General features: G+C 51.6%; 4 protein-coding genes across 4 annotated transcripts; 2 read left to right on the top strand and 2 right to left on the bottom strand.

Annotated features, from left to right (window-relative positions):
- Nucleotides 1-1,710: 1,710 nt before the first annotated feature.
- On the top strand, nucleotides 1,711-3,488 carry CDC14 (cell division control protein 14; the record flags this gene model as incomplete). The annotated part of the gene is made up of 3 exons (XM_064871753.1): nucleotides 1,711-1,750; nucleotides 1,805-2,366; nucleotides 2,414-3,488. The coding sequence occupies 3 exons, from the start codon at nucleotides 1,711-1,713 to the stop codon at nucleotides 3,486-3,488; spliced, it is 1,677 nt and encodes a 558-aa protein (XP_064732133.1).
- Nucleotides 3,489-3,834: 346 nt separating this feature from the next.
- On the bottom strand, nucleotides 3,835-4,251 carry PMZ80_003323 (uncharacterized protein; the record flags this gene model as incomplete). Its single annotated transcript, XM_064871752.1, has 1 exon — nucleotides 3,835-4,251. One exon carries the CDS (start codon nucleotides 4,249-4,251, stop codon nucleotides 3,835-3,837), a length of 417 nt encoding a protein of 138 aa, XP_064732132.1.
- Nucleotides 4,252-4,890: 639 nt separating this feature from the next.
- On the top strand, nucleotides 4,891-6,774 carry PMZ80_003322 (uncharacterized protein; the record flags this gene model as incomplete). Its single annotated transcript, XM_064871751.1, has 1 exon — nucleotides 4,891-6,774. The coding sequence occupies one exon, from the start codon at nucleotides 4,891-4,893 to the stop codon at nucleotides 6,772-6,774; it is 1,884 nt and encodes a 627-aa protein (XP_064732131.1).
- Nucleotides 6,775-7,637: 863 nt separating this feature from the next.
- Nucleotides 7,638-12,431, bottom strand: PMZ80_003321 (uncharacterized protein; the record flags this gene model as incomplete). The annotated part of the gene is made up of 1 exon (XM_064871750.1): nucleotides 7,638-12,431. The coding sequence occupies one exon, from the start codon at nucleotides 12,429-12,431 to the stop codon at nucleotides 7,638-7,640; it is 4,794 nt and encodes a 1,597-aa protein (XP_064732130.1).
- Between the last annotated feature and the right edge of the window lie 660 nt (nucleotides 12,432-13,091).

Here is a 13,091-nt window from a genome sequence, read left to right as displayed (position 1 = left end):
AGAGTGTTTGACCGAATATTATGCTCTGCGTGGCTGTTGTTCCTACCTCAAACACATCCTACCAAGGGCAATAGGTTCATGTCATGTTATTGTAGATCCTTCTACTCATCTGTTGCACATTCATCATGACCAGTTGTTGAGCTTTCAAGTTGCAAGAAAGTGTGGTCGGGGATTTCGCCGGAAAGAGTCCGTTTTGGCCTTTTTTATTTGGCCAAGCATATCAATGAATGCAACCACCTCGTGCATTCATAGCAGGCAAGTACTAGGTTAACCAAGCGAGCGGAAGCATTGAGCATTCTGAATGAGTCACATCAAAGGGTTGGCTATGGATTGAAGACATCGAAACGCAACTCAGTTATTGACATGATTAGATCCTCCAGCGAAGTCCGCTGTTGCACCCTCATAGCGATGTTGCCGCTCGATGATATGGAATATCGGACCTGGGGCCCTAATCACGATTACACAGACTCCCCTGCAGCGTCGACGTCTAGACAGACCTGTATCGTGCATTTGCCTATCGTACCTGTAGCGCGTGAGCTAGGCCGTTGGTTTCGCTTCCACCATCGGCAGTGATCAATGCATACTGCACACGATGACAGTGCTCCATCTAGACCGCAGGAATTGTCGACGATCTCAGTCTGCCATGATTGGACCATATCGGGGGTAGCCTTGTGGCCATTTTTGCCTTTGGCCGTCTGCGAACACACCATCTCATGCCAATGGTTGTACTTTCTTCGCAATATTTGTTGCAATACTCGTATCAGTAATTGAAGCCGGAAGGAGCGACCTGCAGGGAAAGCAGGCACGTTTTCAACTGCAATGGCCTCCTTGTTCCGAACCGCGCTGCTCACTGCTAGACGGAAAGAGAAGATTGCAGCGACCTTGTGTGTTCATGGACAATGTTCCTCAACAAATTCACTTCGCAGCCAACACGTCCACATCGAGCTCTTCCATGACTTGTAGCACGACACCGAGACTCTCCATGAAGCCATTGACGGCGACACGCAGCATGCGATTGGTGGTAGCCTTGTACTCAGTCCTCAATATGCTCTGTTCATTCTCATCATCGCGATTTGCAAGCGAAAAGTGCCTTCGCACAAGCGGTGACAGCTCTGCATCCACCTGAAGGGCTCGAAGGGCTGTTGAGGCTAATCTGTGGTCAGGAAGGGGGACGTCAATAGTACTAGGATGAGATTAGAAAGGGATTGGTGAGAGACACGAAGCAAGGAAAGCATTGGCATACAGCGAACAAGGAAAGTCCTGATCCAATGTTTGAGCCATGTTCACGAGGGTGATGGTCTGCTCACGAAGACTCAGGTCGTGATTATGACCACATGAAGATTGCGATGCAAGGCTCGAGCATCGACGAGGTCAAGGTTGATCGTGTGCGACACAATCGATAGTTGATATGATGATACATGAGTATTGGTCCAGAAGTGAAGACTTAGCTTGTTTTGTGGGTCATTATTGCGGTGGTCGTGGAGGGCAGCTCGAAAAAGGGTCTCGGAGCAAGCCAAGAAGGAGCGATTGGCGTGGTTACCTTGACAACGGGGAAAGAAGGCCCAAACAGCACGAAACTGCCTCCTTCCCTAACATTAAACTTGTCTATGCTGCACATCGCATCGAACTTCTCTTCCATCGCATACCAACTCTTACCCTCCAACATCATTCGCTTGCTGTCGCATCGTTCTGCTCAACTCTTAGGATCGCATGGCGCCCTCAATATCTCACTCGGCCAACTACGGTCAAGGTATGACAAACAAGCAAGCTCGACGTCAATGGCGCCGCTAACGACGCACCACAGTGATTGAGTACATAGAGAACAGACTGTATCTTGCTTCATACACACACGCGCCGAACGAGAGCACGCCATTTCCCTACCCAGCTGAGACTCGGAAATCACCTCACAAACGATCGTCAAGAGCGCAAAGAGGACCGACACCAGTCAACACAGCTCGCCCACAGCCGGTATACTTCTCAGTAGACGACACTTTGCTATACAATGCCTTTCATGCCGACTTCGGTCCACTGCATATCGGCCACCTGTATCGCTTTGCTGTCATCTTCCACGAGATACTAGGCGACCCAGCAAACAATGACCGAGCTGTTGTGTTCTGGAGCAGAGCCGACTCAAGAAGCAGAGCAAATGCCGCTTGCCTGGTTGCATGCTACATGGTCATGATTCAAGCTTGGCCACCGCATCTAGCTTTGGCGCCCATTGCCCAAGCTGATCCACCATATATGCCCTTCCGGGATGCTGGATACAGTCAAGCCGACTTCATGTTGAGCATTCAAGATGTTGTGTATGGTGTCTGGAAAGCTAAAGAGGAGGGTTTGTGCGAGCTGAAGAACTTCAATCTCGAAGAGTATGTTATCGCATGTCGGAGTGCCGGATCAACGCTAATTAGTGCAGATATGAACGATTCGAAAGAGTAGATCAAGGCGACTTCAACTGGGTATCTCCAGACTTCCTCGCCTTCGCGTCACCACAGTCACATCAAATTGCCCCGATACCCATCACCTCACCGGAGTACTCAAGCTTGCCTTCATGTGTACCAGAGATTCCATCCGCAGACATTTCCCAGCCATTCAAGAACGTCCTCGCACATTTCGTCGAAAGAGATATTGGTCTCGTCGTCAGGCTGAACTCCGAGCTGTACTGTCCGACATACTTCACAGCTCTTGGTGTTCAGCACATTGATATGATCTTTGAGGATGGCACATGTCCGGCTCTTCCAGTCGTCAAGAAGTTCATCAGGCTAGCGCACAACACGATTCAAAAGAAGAAGGGCATTGCCGTGCATTGCAAGGCAGGCTTGGGACGGACAGGTTGCCTCATTGGAGCTTACCTCATCTACCGGTACGGTTTCACAGCCAACGAAGTCATCGCTTTCATGCGATTCATGAGACCTGGTATGGTCGTTGGCCCACAACAGCACTGGTTACACCTCAACCAGGGTCAATTCCGAGAATGGTACATCGAAGAGCAGATCAAGGCGAAGCTCGAACTCGCGAAACCTACCACGCCAAAACAGTCAACGAAGACGCCGCTAAGACACACAAGCAATACACAGGTGGCCACTCCTCCTAACAAGTCGAGTGTCGCACGATCGGCGCTAGGAGAAATTGATGGTAACGATACATACAATGCATCTTCCTACCATGACGAGAATCTGCCAGCGCCTACGCCTGGTCAACCGCGAAAATACGCAAAGATGGACTCACGAAACCATCCTTACTCGCGGTCTACGTCCGGTGCTTTGGGAAGCAGCCCACGGCGAAGTGTGTCACACACCATCACCACTACCACAGAGACGGTGAGCATCTTCGAAGACGACACACCAGCACCAGTTTCTCCTGTGCGAGTGTCAAAGACGAGGTCCCCCAGCACCCGGTCTCCGAGCAGGCGTAGTGGTGGTGAGGACAAGACAAAGGTTCGCAAGACGTCCGGTAGGGTCGGCAGCCTCAGAGGTGTGCGAGAAGTATAGTGCTGCGTTCCGAGGAGTCTCTGATATTGGGTCCGGCTCTGTTTGCTTCAAGACTGAGAGGCAGGGTGTTTGACGTTCTGAAAAGCATGGTGTTCAAGTGCATAGCATAGTGAAGCATGGAGTATGGTGTTGCACAGGAACAGGCTACGAGGCAAGTGACCTCGATGCATCAATGGTAAGGACGGGTATTGATGAGCACTTCATGAGCATGGTAAATACGGTGTTGGTCATGATAGATTCAAGACGACTGTATGAATAGCATGATTTGACGTTTCAATCCATAATTCTCAACCAATTCTGTCCTTCGTTTGACTTCGTGAGCATGTTCGTACCTTCCCAATAACGCTTACTTATGCTGTTCGATAGCCCTTGCCAGAAGATCCGTGTCAAGATATGCTCTGACCTGTTCAATCATACCCGTGCTTCCAAACCTAACCATCCAACAATACCGCATATCGTAAGTCATGCCATTCTTGCACTTGGCATCAATTGCCTCCATCTCAACCGTCGCCCAATCACTATCTCCGCCACCAACGACATTGACAATCCGCAGTTTCAGCGGTCCTCCAAGCACTTTCTTGTTCAATACTTGGAATGTTGCATCGAGAAAGTCCTGTTTTGAGCTGTAGCTGCCGCTCATGGGCGTATGCCCGACGATCCACCAGTCGACATTATCTGAGACAGAGTTGAAGAAGTCCTTTTGTGTGTCTGGTGAGGATAAATTGCCGAAGAGGTTACGGATTGCTTCGGGGTTTGGTGCCATGATGTTGGACTTTGTTATCGTGATGGAACAATATGGTGGTCAGTAAGCATAGCACGACTATGTTTTCTTCTCTACGATGGCAGCATAGCATGAGGCCCCCTATACGTCACTTTGATACAGGAACAGAGTTCGGGCCCGTTGCCCCATATCTGGAGCTGTCACTACAACGATTGCTTCTTCGAATCATGAGGCAAAAGTCAGTAACACCAGATGAACCAGTCGGAATTACAATCGTGGAACAATTCTCCTCCTTCACGTGGTTGGAGATGACCATCGCCTGCCCATGGAGATCTCCCCGCCTTGGACCACACTTACTCCAGCATGCACAAGGTTAGTCGCGGCAAGGGATGGCGGCACAGCAACCTGCTCAAATCAGTGCGGCAGCGTAAAATGTAATAAGCTTGCAGTTGCCGCCAAACAAACAGCGAGCTATCTACATCAGAGGTTCATGACCGACTTCAGGTTGTTTGCTCAAGCTTCGAGGTAGGACATTGAACGTGAGCTTCAAGACGTGCTTGTTGTCGCCTTGTTCGAGATAACCGCTACCGCAAGCCACCTATCGAGCCAGAATCTGTGGCCGTACTACCTGCTCTACATACGAGCTTCAGCTAAAGCCCACTGTACCGCAGCTTCATCACCATGGGCTCAGAAGCAAAGCCGTCCTACACGACGAGCTATGCTTTCTTCGAAGCACTCTGGGAAGCCGGTATAACCCATGTCTTCGTCAATTTGGGCTCAGACCATCCCTCCATCATCGAGGCGATGGTCAAGGGCGTGAACGAGAAGAAAGGAGAGTTCCCACGAATCATCACTTGCCCAAACGAGATGGTAGCCCTCTCTATGGCTGATGGGTTCGCCCGTCTGACTCGAAAGCCACAATGTGTGATCGTCCATGTCGATGTCGGTACTCAGGGTCTGGCGGCAGCAGTCCACAATGCATCTTGTGGTCGCGCACCGGTCCTCATCTTCGCTGGTCTGTCACCAATTACCCTAGAGGGTGAATACCGCGGCAGCAGGACAGAATACATCCATTGGATTCAGGATGTGCCCGACCAGAAGCAGATCATCTCTCAGTACTGCCGGTATACCGGCGAGATCAGGTTCGGCAAGAACGTCAAGCAGATCGTCAACCGAGCACTCCAATTCGCCACGTCCGACCCGCCAGGACCTGTCTACCTCTACGGCACTCGCGAAGCAATGGAGGAAGAGATCGAGCCATACAAGCTCGACCAAGCTCAATGGCAACGTGTCGCGGGAGCCGCCTTGCCTGCCGATGCGGTGGCATCCATCTCGGAGTTCCTCGCCAACGCTCAATCACCTCTCCTAATAGTAGGGTACACCGGCCGCAACGAAGACTCCGTCACCGCAGCAGTCAAACTAGCAGACCACATCCCCGCCCTCCGCGTCCTCGATACAGGCGGCTCAGACATGTGCTTTCCAGCCAACCACCCGGCTTCCCTTGGCCTCCGCTACGGTATCGAAGAAACAATCACAACCGCCGACGTAATACTAGTCGTAGACTGCGACGTCCCCTGGATCCCAACCCAATGCAAGCCAAAAGCCGATTGCAAGATAATTCACCTCGACATCGACGTCCTCAAACAACAAATGCCAGTCTTCTACATCCCCGCCATAATGCGCTACAAAACAGACTCCTGCACCGCATTCACCCAACTGAACGAGCACATCGCCTCAAACACCCAACTACAATCCCTCCTAAACGACGAAAACCACACCTCCGCCCGTGAATCCCGCCAACAATCCTGGCGAAAACGCAACGACGCCATAAAAGAAGCAGCATCCTTCCCACCCGACGACCAACTCGCCAAATCCCCAATTAGTCCCTCGCAACTCGCATCCACCCTCCGCAGCTCCGTGCCCGAAACCACAATCTTCGCCGTCGAAGCCGTAACCCTAACAGGCTTCATAGCCGATCAGATCTCCCCCGTCCTCCCCAAGACCTGGATCAATTGCGGTGGCGGCGGCCTAGGCTGGTCCGGCGGTGGCGCCCTAGGCATAAAACTCGCATCTGACTTCCACAGTAGCACTCCCCCCTCGAGTAGCTCCTCAAACACAAACAAAGGCAGTTTCGTCTGCCAAATCGTCGGCGACGGCACATTTCTATTCTCCGTGCCAGGTTCCGTGTACTGGATTGCCCAGCGGTACAACATCCCCATCCTGACCATCGTGCTGAACAACAAGGGGTGGAATGCACCCCGTCGGTCTCTTCTGCTAGTGCACCCCGAGGGTGAAGGCTCAAAGGTCGATAATAAGGCTCTGAATATCAGCTTTGAACCGACGCCGGACTTCAGTGGGATTGCGAAGGCGGCGGCCGGGGGTAAGTGTTGGGCTGGCGTGGTGAGGACGTTGGGGGAGTTAGTTGAGAGGTTACCTGAGGCGGTGAGGGCTGTGAAGGAGGAAGGGATCTGTGCGGTGTTGGAGGTTAAGTTGGGGGATGATCTTGGGGATCTGACTGGGAGTGGGGAGGTGGAGGAGGGGGTCAAGGCGGCGAGTAGTGGGTGATGCGTTGGGAGGGGAGAAAGAGTGGGATGTGGATCTGATTGGGTAGAGTAGGTCAAAAAAAACACGACGTTTGGACTTTGTGCTGTGGAATCGATCTCTTTGGATAGGTGTATGTGTTGTCAAGGTCAGTGAGTATTTTACCTACCAAAAGATGGACAGTGTCGAGCATCCTGCTTGCCTGTCAGTCATGCAATACCTAGAGTCCTGGAGTCCTACCTACCATTCACAACCGAACACCTACGTGAGTCACCCCTCCCTTCTCCGCCAAGCCGAGTCAAGTCGAGTCGAGTCGTCCCTTGCTCCTTACCGACCCATCTCTCTTTCATGCCAAGTTCATGGTCCCGTCTGCTCTGCTCTGCTCTTGGACCTGAGTCGTGATTGCCTGACTACAGTACCTAGGTATGCTCTACGACTGAGTCGCGTCTGGCTTATACTAGAACCGTCACGTAGACTAGCTACTGTAGGCCCAAGGTAACGTTTATCCTACCGTACGACGTGGAACGAGCCACCTCAACTGACTCGCTTCCACGCTCGTAGACGCTGAAGTGAAGGTGACAAGCTACGCTACGCAGTATTGCAAATTCACACTAATATGTTATGAGCCACTGAGACAAAATGTGCCAAGGACATCTCATCTTTACTGAGATCCGTGGATGTGCTGTGTAAAAGGTGAGATCGATCATGTATGTCCTGGATATACCTCGTAACTACTTATCCTTGTAATATGTATCATTCTCGTCTCAAATCATACCACCATGTCCTTTTGCCTCAAGCACAAACATCTAAGCCCAATCCTGTTCAATTCGATCCACCTACCTGTGATCAACCCACTGCATGCCACCACACCGTCATCGGCGAAACGCCTACGCACCCGCCAAATCCTCAACACCAGGAAGTTCACCCAGCAACTTTACGTTCTCAGCCCCATCCCCATCCCCTTCCAACCCAACCCCAGAGTCACAATACATATGTCCATGCTTCGACCATGACCAAACCAGCGACTCCGTCTCCTGCGCCATAGCTCCACCTCCACCCCAAGAATGTCGATCAGATTCAAGCATATACGGCGACTGCCCACCTCTTACACAACCATTGCCGCCACCCCTGATACATTCAATATCGGCCAGCTGCTTCGCATCAAACGGGAAGTCCAGCGTTCGTGGGAACGGGATAATGCGTGGGTCTTCGTGGCGGTGTTTCCGGTTCGTTCGCCAGGTGTCAGGTTGGAGGGTCTTGGGAATGAGTTCACCGGCGCTCTCGTCTGTGGTGGCGGGATCGTGCTGCCGTTTCGGTGCGAAGGGGTCGGCGTCAACGTCACTGTTACCAGATTGTGGAGTCGGAGGCTGCGATGGAGAATCCGTCGTTCCAGTGGGCTTGGGACTGTCAGTATGGGGCACGAATGGGGTAGCACGGGGTTCCAAACTCTTTGAGGGAGAAGGAGGATCGTTCCACGAACCTTCTGCTGCGGAGTCTCTTCTGACAGAGTTTGCTGCGTCTTTGGGTGGTGGTATGGCTGGCTCGTTGTTCGGCGAGGCGGATTGTGCTCGGTCTTTGGTGAAGAATGCTAGTCGTCGTCTTCGCAGGTCGTCGACATCGTTTACGGGGGGCGGAAGTTGATTGGAGGATAGTTGATTAGAGAGAGCTTGGACGGCTCGCATGCTGCGTTCATCGATCTCTTGGCGTTGTTGGGGGTTGGGAGCCAGAACTGGCTTGCCCCGTACTTCCTTTAGTTCCTTGATTGTGTTTTCTGAGAAGAGATCGAGTAGGAACTTGACTCGCTTGGTCTCAGCATGGTCTTTCCTGCCTTCGACGACTTTGAGAAGAGCCCTATAGACAGGCTCAGCGCTGCCGAAGCCAAGTCCTGGTAGTTCGACACCATTGAAGTAAGTTGTGATCTCCTGGTTCAAACGCTCTTGTTCGGACGGAGATCTGGTGTAGTCGTGAGGATACAAGCTGTTAAGACGGCTGAAAACACTATTCTCGTCCGGTTCACCGTGCCACGTACCCGCATCCATGAACTCGTCTCTTTGCTGTAACCAGCTACCAATACTGTTGCCGATCGGCCATCGAATTCGAGTCTTCCCGTCCTCAACCTCGGCTTGAGCTTGATCCCTCTCGGAGTGTTTGACAGGTATTGGTCGGCTTTTTGCTGGAGCATATATTTGTCCGTGCAGTGTCGCCATTGCCCTGGGGTTCTCTGCGTGGGTAGCCTCAAGTTCACCTTTTTGCCAACTCGAGAGGCACTGTTCTTGACCTGAGGCAACGTCAACGTGCGACCATTGGTCATTGCTCTGCTGGACAGCTGGAGGACAAGACTGCCCGTCTTTGAGCTGGGCCTCTCGGTAATCGATCAATTTATCTATGGCTTGATGCATTTTGGCATGGTCGTCTCGTCGCTCATCTTCGGTCATCCGTGATTTTGGATATCTCAAATCTGCGAAGAAAGTGTCGAGTTCAGTGTTCATACGATCGATGTTAGCTATCGTCTTCTCACTGTCGCAGGGGAACAGTCTGTTCAACCGTTGACTCAAGCTCTGATCTGCTAGGTCATCCTTCCACTTTCCTTCTTTAACCCTGCGATCACGCCATCTCAACCAGTCGCCAGCATCTGTGTTAAGTGACCAAAGAATGTCTGATCCTACAGACCAATCTTGTATCGGCTTGGAATGCTCTGATTCATTGGTGATAGTGCTTTGGGACTGCCAGTTGATATTGCTCACGTCAGTTGTAACTCCAACGACCACTTTGTCACTTTCCGGAGACTGGCTTGCAGGCTCAACCGACCGTTTGGGGTAGTATGAGTCCTTGTATAGTTCTTCCAGTCTCTTGTTCATCCGCGCTAGTTCTTCTTTCGTCATGAACTTGTTGTAAGGAAATTTGGCGTTGAGGCGTCCAACGTCGGCTGCGGTCGGGGCTTTGAACGCTCCTTCACGAATTCTCTTGTCACGGTTCAGGAGCCACAGTCCCGCCTTGCTTTTGGTCGTCCACTCAATATGTTCGCCAACACATTCTGGATCAGGAGGCTGCTCTGCTGCCTGCTCTTGACGACCAGTGGACCAGTGATTAGTAGCTTCATGATTCTGGGGATCAGGTTGAGAGATGTTCGTAGGGTCAATTGGAATATCTTTGGTGATCTGGAGTACTGCTTCTGGCTCAAGGGCTTGTTCTTCTGGCAATCCTTGGAAGGAGCCCGACCAACTGTCAGTAGTGTCACCGTTCAGAGCCTCTGGCTGAGACATGTTCGTGAAATTTTCTGGTATTACTTTCGTGCCCTCAGTTACTGGCGCTGCGTCCTTCCACAGCCCATCTTGACTTTGTCCAAAGCTCTGGTTCCAGCTTGATGTATTGATAGTATCAGACTCAATATCACCTCTCGCCTGTCCCACAGAACCTTGTTCGGAACCTGTTACTTCCTTTGGATTTGCTTCGCTGCTCAAACTTTCGTCTTCTTCAGTTTCATCCTCGTGCTGCCTTTGACGTTCAGGCTGTCGGCTTCTCATTTTCGAGACCTTTTCGTCCTGGTGCTGAACATCATGAATTAGTCCAGCTGGGTCATCGACGATCGGAGCTTGAATTGCGAGACGATCCTCTCTTTCGATCAACATACCTGTCTCGCCCTCGTTTTCACCTTGCGACTTATTCTTCAAGGCGAGCACATGTTGCTGCTCTAGCTTCTCCCTCATCTGTCGGGCCTTTCTGGCATCAGCATCCTTTCGTAACGTATCTCCCCTGCTTTCTGAAGGTTTAATGAGGTCGAAGCCCTCCCCACTCTCGTCACGGCCTTGTATATCCCACATCCATGACTGGCCGTGCGGAGTTGACACTCGCTGAATGCTCTGGATGATATTCCATGCTCGCCTGAACTCGTCACGAACGGCAACGATTCCATTGTGACCAACAGTCCGTCCGACATTGTGATCGATCTCGAAAGGGTCTTCTAGAGCAAGCAGATATCGTTGTCGCACGTTCGTGTTCTCCTCCGACCACTTCGCTTTAGTCCAGCCCTTGTGCTCCTTGGGAAGGATACCGCCTGGACTGCGGATGGATATTACCTGCTCGACGAACCTGAAGCCTTGTGGAGTCCCGTAATATCGAAAGAAGCCGAGCAGAAGACCGCCTAAGCTGGTATTGTTGCGCTGCATGTTCGCCATATGCTGTCTAATGACGTTCGGGTTGTCAGTGAAGGTGATATCGTGACCTTCAAATAGCACGGGCGGTGCTTGACTCCATCCATTGTCTTTTGCCATTTCCTGAAGATTTGGCAGTAGGGGTGGGTGCGCAACGTTGATGAGATAGTGCAAGACCATCAGAATGTAGCCGTACGAAGAGAGAGTACCACGGTACGGTGTGTTGATGTCTCGAGCCTTTGCCCAGTTCTTGACAAAGATACCCAGATGGCGTACACGTGGATCGCATTGGCCATACGTCCAGAGCAGACGAGAATTGTGTAAAGCAATGTGATTGGAAAAGTTGATGTCACACTGTATGCCGCAGTCACCAACAAACTCTAGCTTGGCATGATCAGGCACAGGTGAATCGGGTAGCGCGATTTCGGCTGCGTTTAGGTCGAGGTCAGCCATGGCAGCTAATTGTCCCTCTTCTTGGCTCTCTGTCAGGGCAGGCAAAGGAGCCGAAGTATCTCCAGCACGCTGATCGAGAGGACTTTCAGACTCAAGGAGTGAGGCCTCCCATTTTGCACGGTAATCTCGAAGAGCTTTAAGCAACTCAGGATTCGGCTTCTCGCACACTCGCAAGATTGGGACTCGGGTATTGGTCAGTAAGCGTGCTCCGATGCCTTGATCGAGGAGGACCTTTTCCAGATCGCGTTTGACTTCTTCGGAGATCTCCATAAAGGAGCCAGTTTGCTTTTGTACAGTGAGAAGAAGGTCGACATCGCAGCCTGCGGTGCCGAAGCTGTTGGCTAAGCTGCCGTAGGGTTGAAGCTTGATCTGGGCTCGCTGCATATCGTTGCCAGCTGTGAGTTCTCTCTGAACCACTTGCCTGGCAATGGATTCGAGCTTCTGGCTGAACTGCTGCTTCTGACCAATTTCCTCCCTACTGAGCATATTTCCTAGGCTCTTAGTTGCAAGCTCGTTCAGATAATCCGTCTGTTCGATGTTTCGCTGTCGGCTAATACGTTGCTGCTCAGGATTTCCAAATTGCAGGTTTGCATTTGGCATGTAAATGCGCTGATTTTGAGGCGGAGGACGTGCATAGTCATCGGCAGACACTTGTGGCATTCGGTTAGTTGGCTGGCGATTACCGCGGCCTCTGCCACGACCCCGAGAGCGACTGAAGAATTCCTGGGCAGCAGATGGTGTCTGGTAGTTGTGCTGACCGGGGTAGGCGGGTTGAGGAGTTTGATAGGTATGCTGAGGCATGTTGTAGGTATTGACTGGCGGGGCCGATCCAAGAGGTGGGAAAGCATCAAGACCGGGAGGGTTCTGTGAAGGTTGACGAGGCATGTATGCGTGTTGACCTCGAGGGTAGTGCGAGTTCCGTGGATGAATATGGGTATTGTACTGACTGTAGTAGGAAGCCTGGGATGAAGATGACACTGAAGATTGTGAAGATCTCCTGTCTCTTTGATTCTGAGAGATCTGTGCAAGCTGGTCTTGTACACGCGGGTTGAAGCCCGACGAGTTTGTTGAGTCCATGGTGGAAGAGGAGGGAGCCAAATTGTAGGAGAGTGGTCCTTATATGGGCAGCTTGTTGCAAAACTCAGTCACATCACAATGAAGCAGGCGCGATGCGTGATACTCCCGCTCAGGCGTGGATGACTTGTCGATCAAGAGTGATCTGCTATAAGACAGATGGTGGGATGTTTCTGAGTCGAAATCCAGCACATTTGCTCATAACATACCTCCTTCCTTCTTCAGTTTTTTGAGCTAATGTTGATAAGAGTCATGTTGAGTGTTGTAGCAGCATGGCTGGTGATGCAGGAGTTCATGCAAGCTGTTCGCCAAACTTGTCCACTCGCATGTGAGTGCATCGAGAGCAACTGCCTCACTTGCCAATTGGTTGGTGGCTGAGAGCCCCAAAAGCCAGCTTACTCAGCCTGAAGCCTCAGGCACCTACAGGCGATCACTAGCAGGGCTTGCAGGGTGACGTGAACCGTGCCTTTGTCAACACCCGCTTGCGCCAAAGAAAGTACAAACGCCCCGAATCCCTTGCTACAAGCACCGTGGCTCCTTCCTCACGCAACCACACAATGCACTTCATATCATGACCACTTCTCGTATGCATACTTGCCTTCCATCTGCGAACTCGTGCCGAATCTGTGACTGAATTAAATTCGGTAACCACCATCGTCGCAG

Source organism: Knufia obscura (assembly GCF_036327395.1).
Source record: "Knufia obscura strain CCFEE 5817 isolate CBS 148926 chromosome Unknown scaffold_3, whole genome shotgun sequence".
In the NCBI taxonomy this organism is placed as follows: domain Eukaryota; kingdom Fungi; phylum Ascomycota; class Eurotiomycetes; order Chaetothyriales; family Trichomeriaceae; genus Knufia; species Knufia obscura.
Note: the sequence above shows the minus strand (reverse complement) of the source record. Positions and strands in the feature narration are given on the sequence as shown.